Consider the following 15,961-nt stretch of genomic DNA (forward strand, 5'->3'; position numbering starts at 1 on the left):
AAGGAACATTTCATTGAATTTATTTATCTACTTACAGACAGTTGAGTAGATATGACTTGTGGAAGAGTTGGTGTAAATTTATAAACGCCACGGATAAATGTTATGAATAAATACAATTATAAATATAATAGAACAAGTACATAAAATACAGGTATATTTATATAGGTATATTATTTATTTTTCTATGTAGGTATGTTATCTTTTTATTTGCATGTATCTATTTATTGGTAAGTTTGTACCCGCAATCTTTCAATTTCAATTTTTACATTTTTCCTCGCCTTGTGGTTGTCTGGAAGAAATCACTTTAAGCGATAAGGCCGCCATGTGCCATGTACCTAGTTAAGAGTCTTCTGTGATTTATATTTGTATATACCTAGCCATTTGTCACAACTCTGCAAAACTCCATGAACGGCTTAAAGAAGCAACACAATCTCAATTCTCAGACAATATATCTTATCTGTGCCAACTACACTTATTCGCGATAATATTGATGGTTTATAAACATGAATAATCCCTTGCAATAAAATATTGTTTCATATTCCTTCCTATTTGCAACGCAGTATGGCGGTCGAGAACCAGTCTATAAGTACTTACTTCTAACCACGCCTATTCTATGCCATGCCGTATTGATACATCGATATTACGTTTATGTTACTCGCTTATCGATACTACATTTGACTCATATCGAGCGCGGAATCGATTTGAGCGTGGTCCATAAATCAATGAAATTTTAAAGGCGCCTTCTTTTAAAATCGGTTTACATGGATAGGTAGATTCTATTATATGATAGGTAATATTTTGTTACTGATAAAATTTGGTACGACTAACGTTAATCATAAACATAATATAATGATAACGATGACATCGACAATAAACGATATTTGGTGCGATAACCATTCATAAATTCATAATAAATTCACGCCCAAATAAGCATTATTCACTAAAATTATATGTTACCTACTTGGGTGAAGACCTCCTTGATCCAGTGGTTGAGCGTTGGGCTCACGATCCGGAGGTCCCGGGTTCGATTCCCGGTGGGGACTTATCACAAAAACTACTTGTGGTCCCTAGTTTGGTTAGGAAATTACTACCCGGTTACTACCTACTTACTGATGTAAGTAGTCGTTAGGTACATGAGCCATGTCAAGGGCCTTTGGCGGCTCAATTGTAACCCTAACACCAGGGTTGATGAGGTCGGTACTTCACCTCACAACCCACACGATAGAAGGAGACCTACTTGTGCATGAAAATCTACCTTATAGTAGCCGTGAGGGAAGAGAGGTGTAACATGATAAATATCGCTTGTTTCACAGCAAAGAATGTTGATTAGAATATCTATAAGTTTCTTCCAATAAACAGTTTAGTCTTATCCAATATTATCTCTACTTGGTATTGAATGTTTATACATTAAGTACGAGACATTATATTGCTTATATAAACAATAATAACACAGTTCCCTATATAAGGGAACATCGTGTTGTAAATAACCATAGTGCGCCTATTACTTGTGCTACTTTATCATTATCATCTAACCTAACCTGAAGATTTGACAGCTCCAGTTTTGTACAAAAACGACTGCCTGTCTGACCTTCCAACCCGCGTAGGGACAACCAGCCCAATACAGGTTAGGTCACATACCTCCGAAAATCCATTTCTCGGGAATGTGAGTTTCCTCACGATGTTTCCCTTCACCGCTGAGCACGTGATAATAATTTTTGATCGAAACATGAATTCGGACTCGACAATCATTGGTTTAGGTCTGTGCTGGATTCGAACCTGCGACCTCAAAGTGGGAACTGGGCTACTTAGGTACTCTCAAATCATTAATAGACTGTTTTTGTCGTTACAGATTGCAATAAAGGAGTTGCTGGGTGGCTGAACAAGGTCATAGGTGAGCTATCTTACACTTCTAATCACGTTTAAACTGTTAAAAATTGTTCATAAATAAGTTTGCAGCAAGCAAACTATTACTACTGTCAACAAACTATACAAACTATACTTATGTCATCACCATTTCTAAGCCTATTTATTAAAATTATAAATAAATAAATAGATAAATTGCATACTATTTCTATTATAAAATTGACGGTTTAGGTTGGTAAAAGCCCTGCAACTTATTTTAAAGATCTTGGGGGTTAAAAACGGCACATCTACGCAATTCATCTAAAAAAGCAATATTGCTATTTGACATTAGCTTGCATAGCGCACTTACTTTTATATGCGCAAATGTCAAATTGTAATATTGTTCTTTTCAAAAAATTCAAAAAAAAATATTTTTCAAAATTGGCTTACAAAGTTAGCGCTTTTTGAACGTCTAAAGGTTTTAGATGCACTTTTAGATGGATTGCGTCGACATGGCTTCTTTAACCTCCCCTTGTCAGCTTAAACGATCCTAACGTCGTATTTAAGTACATCATCATCAATTTAAGAGCCACGCTCTTGTTGGTGTAGCATTTTCCATTCCAGTCTATCAAAGGCCAATTCCTTGACTTCCCTATAAGACACGACGTATTTAAGTACATGTCTACCTATTTGGCCAAAAGTACCTTGGCTGTCTTCTCTTAATTATATACATACATACAGCCTGCATTAAGTTAGTTAGTACGGTCACGAGCATTAATATGTATACACTTTGGTGTCATGTCACATTAACTTTTTTGATAAATTGAACTGTAAGTCTCACTAAATGTCAAATATGTTAGTGCGACAGAGTCCTAAAGTGGGTAAGTACATTATATTGCTCATGACTGTACACATAGGATTATACGTTAATAAATGCGGCTAATAAATAATAATCAGAAACACGTCATACACGGAATCCAGGCTAGTGGATTATATCAGCCGACCCCCGTACAGACCACGTACGTGCATCTAGTTTATGCATTTTTGCACGCGCTGTGTGCGCCCCCAGGCCGATTGTATGCAAACTAAATTATCTAGCTACGTTTATATGCGCGGCTGGTATACGCAATGGGCGCTTTCGGTCCCGTCAACATGCAACATTGTTTAAATGCACGTTTTGACAGTATACTCTTTCTGTAATCAATCAGCAATACCTACGTACCTACTTCACACACGTATTTCTTAAGGGGTAGATAGATACTAGGCAGCGATAAGGAGTTAGTTTTCTCTTCGACGAAATCGCATGCTCCGGAGATAGACCGTCGGATGGCCGAGTGTCATGATCACGCATATTTTAAAAGATTTTTTTTATTATTTGCAAGTAGATATCTCAATAAAGTAAACGCAAAAGGGCTGCGCGGTTGACCGAGAGTTGAAAACTTTCGACATGTCAGACCAAGCTACAGCGGCTGCAAAAGATAGCGAGGAGTGAAAATCTGTTATTCGAGCCCTACATTCCAACAAGGGATATAATTATTGGAAGAAGAAGAGTTTGATCTTCTCTAAAATGTTAAAAAAATTATATTCCACTTAAAGTTTGTCTTCTCTCTCTATTTAAGAGCTGCGCTCTTGTCGGTGGAGTAACCACCATTCCTCTCTTCTTCCCGCCAAAACCTTCACCTCCCGATACGACACGACCTGCACCCTCTCTTTTATTTGTTTCATAAATGTTATCCTAGGTCCCTTCCTCTCTTCCCTTCAATTTTCCTTCTATATTGTTTGTTATAAATGAATCGTGTCGTATAAGGTGGCCAATCATATTAAAGTTTGTCTTAAAACTTAAATAATAGTTATCACACGTACCTACTTACGACGTATGGCCCAGGTCCTACCCTATTGTCAGTGATTCCTTTGCAGGACCCTTATTCTATATACTTACGTACATATCATAGACATATTAGTATTCTTTATTCTTAATATTTCTCTGAAACCATTGCAAGTTGCAAACTCTCATACTCGATTGGTCAATCTTTGAATACACTTCCCCGAAGAACAATAAATAACTTGTCACTGCGCACTCTCATATCAACCCTGGATTTAAATGTTTCTATACTTTTTGCATAATCCAAGTAGATTTAAAACGGCGCAGTGAAGTTATTTATAGTAAACACAACTTATCACAAATCATTACCAAGTAGAAATTACTAACAGAAGATGTCCTATAGAAAAACTGTAATGACGCAGTTACCTTCTATAGTTCTCATCTCGTTACTGGTGCATTAATAAATAGAATTTATTAATGAGAACCTATTACTTAGTAATTGAAAGAGAAAACTGTTTTTTCTTAATTTATGCGTAGTAACGTAGAGATAAATAACTAACCAAACTAACACCAAATTTATTACCTATCACACTACTATGCCAAGTTATTGTAAGTTCATAACGTCATTGAACTCACCGACGGAATATTATTCAAATTCACAAGATTACAATGCACCAAAATGTACTGAGAAACCCGAAAGACTTCGTCTCACCAAATTCAGTAGCAGCAAAAATGCGCACGGCGCGTGATCAAATTAATGCGTCAAAAATTATGTTCAAAAAACAAATATTACAGAAACACAATGTGGTTGTAACGCGGACCCGCGGTGAAACTGCCCCCGCGCTGCTTCTGATCTACTCCTGATTTTGCTGTACCAAAATAGAGCAAGCCAAAGCCTTCATAATGTTGCTCATGGTGTCTAATTATGACGTTTAATCTTTTTTTAAAACGTTTGTCATTTTCTGATCGTGGAGATCGAAGCTGTAGGCTGTTTTCTTTCCATAACTTTTTTTTTCCTCTGATGGGTTTGCTCTTGGCCCCAGACTTGCCCGAAGGCATTGACGAGGCCTAAGATGGAGCGAGCTCGCCCAGAAGGCCTGTTCACTCTGGCCTTGAAAGCACTCGGGTTATATGCATTCGGAAATATAGAAGACGGCAGAGAATTTCACTCTTTAGCAGTGCGCATAATGAAGGGCGATGCGAAGCGTTTTGTGCGAATAGTTGGGACATACACTAAATAGGGATGGAACCCGGCCGTACGTCTGGAAGTCCGAAGATAAAAGGGGGATGGTGGAATTAGCTCGTATTTGTTGACATGGTACCAACAATTTGTCGGAGATAGTATTTTATACCTTGAATACATAAACAAACGCTTGTACTTTTATAGAGGTGTTTTAAAAAATACATCCAGATGGTATAAACAGTACAACGCTCTCGCACTCTACCTTATCGGTTAAAGAGTGGCATAAAAATGCTTGCTACAATACGTACATAAATAGGCAAAGCAAAGCTTAGAACGTTATATACAAAGGAAACTATTTGTGTAACATGTAGGTACGTACTAGCCGTAAACACACCTTCACCAACCCGCAATGGAGCAGCGTGGTGGAGAATGCTCCATACCCCCACCGGTTGATTGAGGGGAGGCTTGTGCCCAGCAGTGGGACGTATATAGGCTGTTTATGTTTATGTTTTGCTATGTAGGTACGTAATCGTCAAAGTCGAAGGTCAATTTTACAATATTTTTTGATAAGCACCTATAAAAATATCACCTTCACCAACTCCTCTTCGTCTCATCTTTATATTTGTCTCAGGTCGTGTTCAAGAAAAGGTGTAAGCCAGGTGTTAAAACATTATTATTTAAAAGATTTTCTCTCTAGTAATACGGTTGGCGTATGAAATCAAGTTGTATTTGGAACGGCGCTGGGGCCCGGTTATCTAATCTTATCGGCGATTGCGATGCGGCGTGACAGTGAACGTTCACACCTGCGCTACCAGGACACCATACTAGAGAAAAACATAAACCTCACGTCACTTAGCATTTACTAATATTTCTATCGACTATCAAGACATAGCTACCGCCGTTTTGAAAAATCAAATAGGAAAACATAATGAATGTTCATAATCGATACCAATCTACGCAGTAGGTACATAAAGTACCTCTGTACTAACAACTCTAAAAATACAACAGTCATTATGATAAGCCCCAATTTATGGGCACAACATGTGTGCGAGCACAGAATACACTCGACGTACAAACAACTAACAACCTGACTGATATTACCTTTGTATAGCAAATTATCTGGCGACAAATATCGCGGCCCTTCATTCAGTGCAGCGTTCGATCGAGCGACGTTCGAGTGTCTGTGTCGTGCCTTATTGTGACCAACGTGAAAGTACTGCAACTTTCTACTATAAATATCCAGCACAAAGCATTGTGCCCGTGTCTTATTCTAATCAGATACAGATAAATACTTCAAGAGAACATACATGTGAGAATTCATAAGAAACAGTGACCTCACGCTGCAAGTACAGGCTTGTAGAACCATTTTCTTACCAATGATAACTGGAATTCACACACAATTATCATGCAAATAAAGATGGTTCGACATTACGAAATCGTCAACTGAAGGAAATAACTCGGCGTTTGTTTTGAGGTCGACGGGGATCAGCAACTAAGTACATGCTGTCTGTTAACTCCGGGCCACGCATTGTTCTTTCTCAATGTTTACCAATTGACAAACAAAGTCGTTTGTCGACTCAAACTCGTTTTTGAACCGTCTAACCTAACTACTAAGTACTATCGCAAAAACAGGTGTCTTATAATAAAAATAAAATTTTAAATGCCATGTACCCCAACCATGTATGTACGAGTAGATAGTTCTTTTACCTACCAAAACGAGACAAAAGGTTGAGCCTGCGAAGCTAAATGATTTAAGGCTAATATGCTAACAAAATGGGCACTTTACTGCAAATGGAAGTGTCGAGATTTGAAAAGACGTAAAACAACACGAACACAGATGAGCATCGCGTTTCGAGATCACGACTGCGGACAAACCGACGACAGATGGACAATGTGCAGATAAGATTTCACTAGAACAATGCCCACAACAGACGACTTTTATATGAACGATGTATGAGTTGCCTTATACACTTGAAGACGTACATTATCTCTAGTAACCAAGCACTCGAGACTTTTTTCAATCCATTGTACATACCTACATATTAGAAGCCATTACCATTGTAGGCAGATACCGAGCAATACAGACAGATGCGATGCGAATACAAAGATAGGCCCGTCTAATTTTAATCGGCTATCAAGTCATATTTGTTTGATGTTCTTACGTCAGTTGTTGTTGTGTGCGAAGTCGCGGAACAGTATTTTAGCCCATTGTTGACTCGATGCAAACAGTTTTACAAAAAGAAAGCCACCCATTGCATTGTGCTTTTAATCCATATTGGTAAACGTGACCTTCGTGTTTAGAGAAAATTTCATAATTGATGTAATTTTCCAGTTTCAAGTCCATTGTACTACTATGTAGTAGAGTTACTAGCCAACGAATAACGTTAACTATTGTATCGTTTCAGAGTTCGCTACGACATGGGGGCGAGGTCCGGAGAGGTGATACTTCTCCTGGCATTATGTGCGCTTGCGCTCGGCGAGCACGTCAACAAGACCGCTAAGAAGGACAACAAGGACGCCGACAACTACCTGTACCAGTATGAAGATTACGATGCCGCCGACGATCAAGAGGTCCTCTTCAACGAGGACAGACCCTGCCCCAGAGACTGCATATGTACTGTATCCCAAGGATACAGAATAGCAAAGTGCAACCGTCTCGAAATGGGCACGCAAAAGTTCGGCGATGACATCACAGATCTAGTCATCGAGAATGCTGACCCGCGGTTCCCCATCGAGCTGCCCGACTTCATCTTCAAGATGCTCGGTCTGCACCGCGTCGCGACCATCAAGATCGTCAACAGTACGATTGGCTCGGTCGGCCCCAACGCATTCCATGACTTGCACGAACTTTATGCGGTTAACTTGTCCAACAACAAACTTAAGAGTCTACACCCAGAAACTTTCGCACATAACAAAAAGCTATTACTGTTGACCTTGGCTAATAATCCTCTAAAGTTCCCTGCAGCCGGTTCCAAGGATTATTTCTTGAACACATCTTCTGTGCAGGAGCTCGACGTTTCATACTGTAACATGCAATACATCACAGATAACACATTTAAGTACATGCCTGGCCTAATGTATTTGAACGTAGCTGGCAATGACTTATCAGATATGGACCCTGATACATTCAAGAAACTCTTAGATTTAGAGGAGCTTGACTTAAGCGATAACAACATAAAGACGCTACCTAACGACATCTTCTCTGAAAACACTGAGCTCGCCACGCTCCACATTCAACGAAACCCGATCGACACGGTCTACGGACTACAGATCTCCGACTTACTTACACTCAACGCCGGGCAGACTAACATTAAGTTCGTTGGACCATCTATGTTCAACGGCATGACATATATTGCTAATCTTAATCTTAGTGGAAACAACATTGAAAAAATCCACAATCAGGCATTCCACAAACTTGTTGAGCTTAACTACCTTGACCTTTCATATAACGACCTAGACTTTATTTCGAACATCCTGATAAAGGAAAACATTGAATTGGACATCTTCAAAATCTCAAATAATCCAAAACTGAAGCATTTACCAGCCGAAGGGTTCAACTGCTCTGCTGATCAGTTTAATATTTACTTGTTCGATGCTTCTAATTGCGGACTTGAAGAAATCTACGATGATTCACTCAAAACATTCACAGCTCTGTCACAAATCAATCTATCTGGCAATAAAATCAAGTCTATCAGTAACCAGGTCTTCTCGAGAAGCACAAAACTAGTGGAAATTAACTTGTCTTATAATCTATTATCAACATTAGACATAAAAGTTTTCGAGAAGAATTCGGAACTCGGTAAACTCAACCTACAAGGCAACCCGCTGAAAGTCTTATCGGCTGAAATATTCGTACATACTCCTATACTAACCTGGCTAGATATGAGTCACGCCGAGTTAACCTCGTTATGGAAAACTGACAAGAACCACCCAGCAACACTTCTCAGTAACTTGAGCTTCCTCAATGTTTCCTACAACCGCATTAACGAGATCAAACAAACGGAGCTGGATAACTTAAACAAACTGCGCAGCCTCGATATCAGCAACAACCCGCTCGCGTGCAGTAGAGAATTTGAGAACCTCATGACCTGGTTAAGCAAACGTAAGGTATCACCTAACGCGTACTCTGCTAGTATTGCCAATCTTGCTAAGGATAGTAAAGACGAAGACGCCACTTACAGCTGGGAGTTCCTCACGCGCAAAACTTGTGGCGCTGCCCTGCCTCATCCCGTCGAGCCTCTACCGTCCGTATCCGACGAGGAGATCTGGGAAAGAATCGACAAGGACGCGGAAGGTAACTTCGATGTGAAGGACATCCTCGACGACGGCAAGGTAGCCGATGACACTAAAGTAACGACTGAAAACAATAAAGTTAATGCAGCTAACGAAGACGACGCAGATGATGCGGACGATGAGGATGAAGACGACGCGGATGACGCAGACGACGCCGACGATGAGGATGACGAGGATGAGGACGACGACGACGACGCCGCCGAAGACTACGATGGAGATGACGATGTTGATCTTAAAGTCAAACTTATCGAGAAACCTAAAAGCAAAGCTGAACCTACACCTAAACCTACTCAAACAGCAACACAAGCGCCAGAGAAGAACCAAGTCAAGATCGACATCAAGCTGCTGGAGAACGACAGCTTGTACGACGAGCTGGAGCCAGAAGTGTACATGGCGTCGTCGGTGAAGGAGGACGAGCACGGCCGCTATGACTACCTGTGGCCAATGCTGATCGCCATCCTCGGCGCGCTGCTGCTGCTCATCGTGATCGCTAAGGTGGTCATGGTCATGTGCAGCAGGAGGAACAAGCAGATCAGATACAACAGTGCCATAATCGCGGCCATGAGCCACGCGAGCCGCACGAAGAAGGACTGCGGTCTGGTGTACCAGCAGCTGTCGGAGGACCTCACGGGCCCCGCCACACCCAGGCTGAACCGCTACGCGCCGCTGCACAGCGTCAGCGTCAACGCTTCCAACCTCTCCTACGAGAGCAGTCCCTTCCACCACAGCAACATTGTCCCCGAAGCGGTGTGAGCCATGGTACAAACCCTATTGTAAGAGTTAACGAAATTAACAACTGCCTTAACTCTAGTAAGTGATAGATGTAAGCGCTAGTCAGTCGGATGAATGCATATCTAACACGTTGAACATTAGTACAGTGCCTTTATGATCACTCTCGAACAATTGCGAATGTTTTTACACCTAGCGCTTTTTGATAATAAAGTAACAAACGGAAGTCAAATTACAACAAATTAATTTAAGATATACATATTATATATTATACAAATTAGTTGATAGGTTTATTTTATGTACTTAAAATTATTAAAAATTAAACTCTACATAATGTAGTTTCTATGGAGGGACGTATGAATGTAGATAGCATGTAATGATTAAATAAAACAATTTTATAACAATAACAATTATGATTTATTATAAAAATATAATATTTAATAATATATTCCAATATCAACTTAATCCCTGAAATAAAAATAGCACTTCAACTTAAATATTTACGTTCAGTATATGGTAAGAGAATCTTCCAGCAACCTTGATAAGTCTTCCTCTGATTGTGGCAAAGGGGCGATATTTAGCAGACGTTTCTGAAACAAAAAACGCCAATGAACTTATTGTGTGATGACGTCAAACATATCAGATCGCAAAAACGCCATTAGGGAAATGTGAGATATGGCAAACACAAACAATCTTTCTTGGCGAGACATATCCGTTTAGAGGCGGATAAAGTAAGATAAACTATGTATGCGAGCACTTTATCGTGGGTACTGTTATATTGATTGATTGATGGTAGAATTATCAACGGTCCGCCGCGATTGCGATTAAGACGTGACTGAAACGCTGGAACGATGACATTGTTGATCGAATTGAATTGTTTGGATATCTCGTGCTGTATAGCTTTATGGACTGATTAGAGATACAAACACGATCGCCTTTCATGATAAAAAAATACTTCAAATATAAATGGAAATGTACCTAACATTTGGGAGCCATCGGTACGGTAATGCAGGACGGAAGGGGTAAGTCACAAGGGCTGTAACCTGGAACCTAACAGAGGGCAGCAGTAACTGTCAGTACTATTCAGAGGTGGAGGACAGGTGTCCTAGTACAGCTTTGAAATAGACTTCTCTGGGCGCCATCCCAATCGCGTCAGACAAAGTACTGCGGGGCGGAAGGCAAGAGGGAAACCACTGCCCTATTTTTCCCTAAAAAAGTAGCATGGAGAATGCTACACCGGCAAGAGCGTTGCTCTTAAATTAGTGATGCCCTAACAATTGGTAGAATCATCAGGTTTGAGAGAGACAGATTTATACGTTTTTTTTTGTGACGTGACTTTTTGTAGGTTTGCGTCAGATAGCATTAACTATTTTGACCGACAAATGGAGAGCGCTGAGGGCTCTGGCCTGAGGGTGCCCAGTTAGGCGTGAATCTCGACTCAGGGCGAGAGGATTATATTTAAAAGAACCAATCGACCCTAGTGAGATGATAGCGATAAGCGTTGAGCGAGGGAAATCGTCGACCACGCTGGCGGGGTCGGTATCGGTGTCGATTACATAATAGTACAAGACTCTTAAGTTATCGATTGAGCGACCTACTCTGAATCGGCGTGCGTGTATGAAACGATAGATGAATGTGAAGGAAGCAAGAGAAGTGTGTCAGGATCGAATGGAATTCCAGTCTCTGCATCCCACCGGAGTAGGTGGGAAATAGGCGTGAGTTTATGTAAGTATCGATTAAAATACATAAGAAAACTCGAAAAATGAACACAAATGACGTGGTACAGAAATAAGAAAAAAAAAATACCTGCGGTAGAGCTCCTTTGACGAGATCAGGAATATCATCCCTCGCGTAACCCAACCCACTCAAGCCATTCTCAATCTTCATAACGTCCATATACAGCAGAATCGTATCAGCTAACACTTTCCCCGCGTCATCTCGCCTCTTATTGGATATATCTTTGCCGAGGAGTGACGCTGCTTCCAAGTGCTTGTCAGGGTCGCTGGCTCCGGTGAACCTGAAGACTGCTGGGGCCGTCACGACTACTGAAAGCCCGTGGGGAATAATGGGGCTCGATCTGTGGAATAGAATGACTATATCAGTATACATAATAAACAGTTCATATACGCCCCAGTACTGGCCACGGCTTCCAAACCGGAGGCTTAAATACAATAAATTACTCTATAAAGTTCCCAAAATTCATCTCCTCGGGCCCCAAAGGCCCCTGTGACATGGTTCATGTAACGACTACGTACTTACATCAGTAACTAGTAACCGGAACCAATGGCCTAACGTGCCTTCCGAAGCACGGATCATTTCTATCGGACAATCGAGTGATCAACCTGCAATGTCCTAACCAAACCAGAGCACAAAGTGATTTTTGTGATATGTTCCCACCGGGATTCGAACCCGGGAGCTCCGGATCGTGAGCCTAACGCTTAACCACTGGACCATGGAGGCCGTTGGCGTAAGTACCTCACCTAGGCAGAGTAAAATTTACATCTAAATGCTAATCGGTTAAGGCGACATCAATAATTATGATTTGTATGAGTTATTAAAACAATACCATTTGTATGACGACATAAAATTACATTACTAATTCTAATTCATTAGTACAATGAACGTAATTTCTGAATATAAATCTTTCGTAAGTACATGACATGGACCGCATTATAAGAACAAATCATTATCCTGTTAATATCTTGAAGTATGACTACATAGTACATACTTACTGCTTTTATGATTCATTCAATTTGCTACAAGGAAAGTCGGTCCTACTTATAATTACAATCCGTGAACAATACTACAATGAAATAATGCAATAGTAATAAATCAGAGAAACGTTACCAATAACTACCTACATACAATACACGAGGTCATAAATAAAACTGAAGAAAATTCGCAAATCAAATACGTTGGAATTCGTCATTATATTCAGTGCGCCATATTGCCCTTACGTCACAACATAACTGAAGCACACCTCGGACAATTTATACAAACAACCTCGTTTTCCGCAGACAGTACACATTGACATTATCGTACACGCGCATCTGTGTGTGATGTCTGACACCATACGATTCAATACTAAACTATGTTCGAGGGGGAGTGAGGTAAACCTAGCTCATACACTGGTGGGGAGCGCAGGATTGCCGTTGTATATGTAGTATATACTTATTATATAACCAAAGGCTAACAATCTATGTTATTATTATAATTACTTAGTACACAAAGCATGTCTGAGGTTTTGTGGTTCAAGTGCCACTTGGGAGATAACTGACTTCGATTGGCCACTTGTTATTTATCTTTGCGCCTTGTGCTAAGTCTAACGGTCGAGTGTTCGAGCTTGATTTCATTCCATGCTATATAATAAGTCCCATTCAATATAATAGGTGTAAAGGTCAGACCAAAAACCTATTAAAAATTAACAATATTTCCGCTCAACGTGCGGTAAACGGTAAATCACTAGATTACATTCTCTTTGGTGCAGACCAGCGTGCTATTATGAAATGTCCACCTAACTATACGGTAATTGACATTCATTTTTTTAGTTTTGAAAATCCGTGATAGTCCTGTTCGAAGGACGAGTGACTTACATCGTAGTGATGAGTTTGAATTCATGTTTGGTTCACAGATAATTGATATCACGTGGCTTCCAGGGTTTGTACCCGGCTCACTATTAGTTACGGTGTCAATTACACCGTGTATGCATACCCGTAATCTTGTGGCACGAAACTCTTGACATTGCCAGCGATGGGATAGGCGAGCCCGTGGCAGAGATGGACCCCAGCGTTGCCGATGCCGACGCCCGCCATCGTGGCTGCCAAGTGCATGTTGGAACGAGCCTCCAGGTCATCCGCGCGATACACTGCGCGGGCGAAGTACTTCTCCAGGAGCTAAGGAAATCGCGAATTAACAATTGGACTGCGGGAACAGAATGCAGATCTGGGGCCTTATTTTTGAATCGCTCGCCTTCCTTTTATATTATAATTATCTATAAAAATAGGTTGCTACTCAAAAAGCACCACATCAAGATCGAATGACATATTTCTAAGACAACTTACTATTAAAAGTAAAATGGACAAATTAATAGAGAAGTGATATGTTGCTCATGAGTTCATGATGTATATGAATTGCGGATTGTAAATGTTATACATATATTCAGTTTCATCATCTTGCATATCCACAGACCAGACAGACCAGATTAAAAATAGACACAGTAAGTAAATCGCGGAAATTTATCTGCAAAATATCAGTAGAAAAGATAGCTTTACGATACCTGCAAGCAGAACCTCGCCCACACATCTGATATGGGATTACTGCCTTGATACGCTGGTCTCAGCGCCGGATTGGGAGGCGCTGGTCCTCTCTCTGTGTACGGAATAGCCGTAAAACTCTCAAGCGCGTGACAGAATATATCAAAACCAGCATAATTTGACACCTTCTCTGGTAAAGTCAACGTGTGGAGAGGGTCTATGAGAGCTAGTATAGGACGCAACGCCCCGTGAGAAATGCCTGTCTTTGCGTGAATCTCTTCGTAATCGAATATACTGACTCCTGTTGTTTCACTACCTGTACCACTAGTCGTCGGGACTGAAAAGTAAAAACAGACATTGAATGAACTACACTGTTATAAATAAACAATTTGGATATTCTGTAAGTGCTTCACAAGATTTAGAATAAAAAACAAAGGGTAGTTGATGTTAAAAAGAGTCTAGACAGATTTCGGTAGCTGCGAGGCCCATGCCAAGGCAGATCAGTATTCCCGATTATCTTTCCGGGCGTGTCGTAACATCCAACTGCGGAATTGTGTTCTTTATAGCACAGTGGACCATTGTACGCGTTGTTCATTAGTAACCATAAGGTCAATTATACATATCCATCATAGGACTTTGTATCAAAGTGACTGCAAGTTCCCTTCTGATTATCTTGTGGCTTTGTCCATATCATTACTAATTATGAACATAAGTTTCTATATGTATCAATCTTATTCACTTACTAGCAATCATAGGTTTGAGCTGGACATCCACAGCTTTCCCCTTCCCTACAGGGGCGTTGACATAGTCCAAGAAATCAGCGTCAGGGTCACAGTAATACAGGTTGGCAGCTTTGCAAGTGTCCATCACAGAGCCACCGCCTACCGCGACGAAACTGTCGAAACTACCCTCTTTAGCGAACTTGATCGCATCCTTGAAACTGCAAGAAGGAAAGTACAAGACAGTGTAAATGTTAAATAAAAAAGTAATTTAAAAAAATTTACTCATTTTCAAAATCTATCACTGTTTTAGAATCCAGTTGTGATATTTTAAATCTGTGAAATAAAAAGGAAGAAATTATATTTTGGATGTAATTTCTGAAGTTGAAATAGGATTTGTAGTTTCTGAGAATTTTATAATTAAATGTGTGAACCAACATACATAATACACCTGTGAACTTTGGCACATCTGTTTAGAAGCTCACATAGATTAACATACATGAATATTGTGCAAAATCTATAATATTATATACATGGATCAAATTGATAACTGCCTTCTTTTTTGAAGTTGGTTAAAAAAGAACAGGATTTTTGTGTTAAACTGAAGATGATAATTTTCCATCTTATTCGTGGGAACTAACATTCTTCAAATGTCTGCTATACCATATTTCAAGGGTTCCAAATATTTATTATCTTACCTAGTATCGGTAGGCTCTACTCGCACTTTGTCATAAACTTTATAATTGATTCCATTCTTGGTCAGAGAGTCAAGTACAGCTTTGACAGGACTCAGGTTAACTAGGTTGGCATCAGTCATGATGCAAACATTCTTAGCTTGGAGGTTGACAAGGTCTAGACCCACCTCCCTTGTCACACCAAGGCCATATCTCACCGTTGAACATTTTATCTGAAAATCATATTGTTTTTTGTAACGGTCATTTCTTTTACTCACAGTTTTTGGCCAAGTAGCTATTGCTATTTGCAGCAAATCTGCAATAAATCATGTAAAAAGAATTTGATCTTATCAGTTTTACTGTTTGTGCTGGCTGATACACATTAAAGCACAAGATTTGATCCCAAATTTCAAAGAAGTCAAGTTGTAAAGCAGTAACAATAATTT

The 15,961-nt window shown here is 40.1% G+C and overlaps 2 protein-coding genes across 7 annotated transcripts in view; one reads left to right on the top strand and one right to left on the bottom strand.

The window, feature by feature from the left end:
* The window catches only part of LOC126373103 (uncharacterized), a 31,536-nt gene extending 21,333 nt beyond the window's left edge, over positions 1 to 10,203 (top strand). For 3 of the 4 annotated variants that reach the window (XM_050019107.1, XM_050019115.1, XM_050019132.1), the window contains exons 2-3: positions 1,850 to 1,891; positions 7,253 to 10,203. In XM_050019107.1, coding sequence (XP_049875064.1) covers positions 7,266 to 9,893 — 2,628 coding nt within the window. In that variant the 5' untranslated portion in view covers positions 1,850 to 1,891; positions 7,253 to 7,265 and the 3' untranslated portion in view covers positions 9,894 to 10,203. Of the gene's footprint in view, positions 1 to 1,602; positions 1,625 to 1,849; positions 1,892 to 7,252 lie in introns of those variants that run through there. The other variant, XM_050019123.1, reaches the window with a different exon arrangement.
* LOC126373168 (probable hydroxyacid-oxoacid transhydrogenase, mitochondrial) overlaps positions 1 to 15,961 on the bottom strand; it is a 247,904-nt gene that overhangs the window by 231,212 nt on the left and 731 nt on the right. For 2 of the 3 annotated variants that reach the window (XM_050019223.1, XM_050019204.1), the window contains exons 3-8: positions 15,540 to 15,748; positions 14,866 to 15,062; positions 14,146 to 14,459; positions 13,581 to 13,762; positions 11,676 to 11,946; positions 10,263 to 10,459 (exon numbers count right to left, since the gene is read on the bottom strand). In XM_050019223.1, coding sequence (XP_049875180.1) covers positions 10,376 to 10,459; positions 11,676 to 11,946; positions 13,581 to 13,762; positions 14,146 to 14,459; positions 14,866 to 15,062; positions 15,540 to 15,748 — 1,257 coding nt within the window. In that variant the 3' untranslated portion in view covers positions 10,263 to 10,375. Of the gene's footprint in view, positions 1 to 10,262; positions 10,460 to 11,675; positions 11,947 to 13,580; positions 13,763 to 14,145; positions 14,460 to 14,865; positions 15,063 to 15,539; positions 15,749 to 15,961 lie in introns of those variants that run through there. The other variant, XM_050019214.1, reaches the window with a different exon arrangement.

Source organism: Pectinophora gossypiella, chromosome 2 (assembly GCF_024362695.1).
Source record: "Pectinophora gossypiella chromosome 2, ilPecGoss1.1, whole genome shotgun sequence".
Lineage (NCBI taxonomy): Eukaryota > Metazoa > Arthropoda > Insecta > Lepidoptera > Gelechiidae > Pectinophora > Pectinophora gossypiella.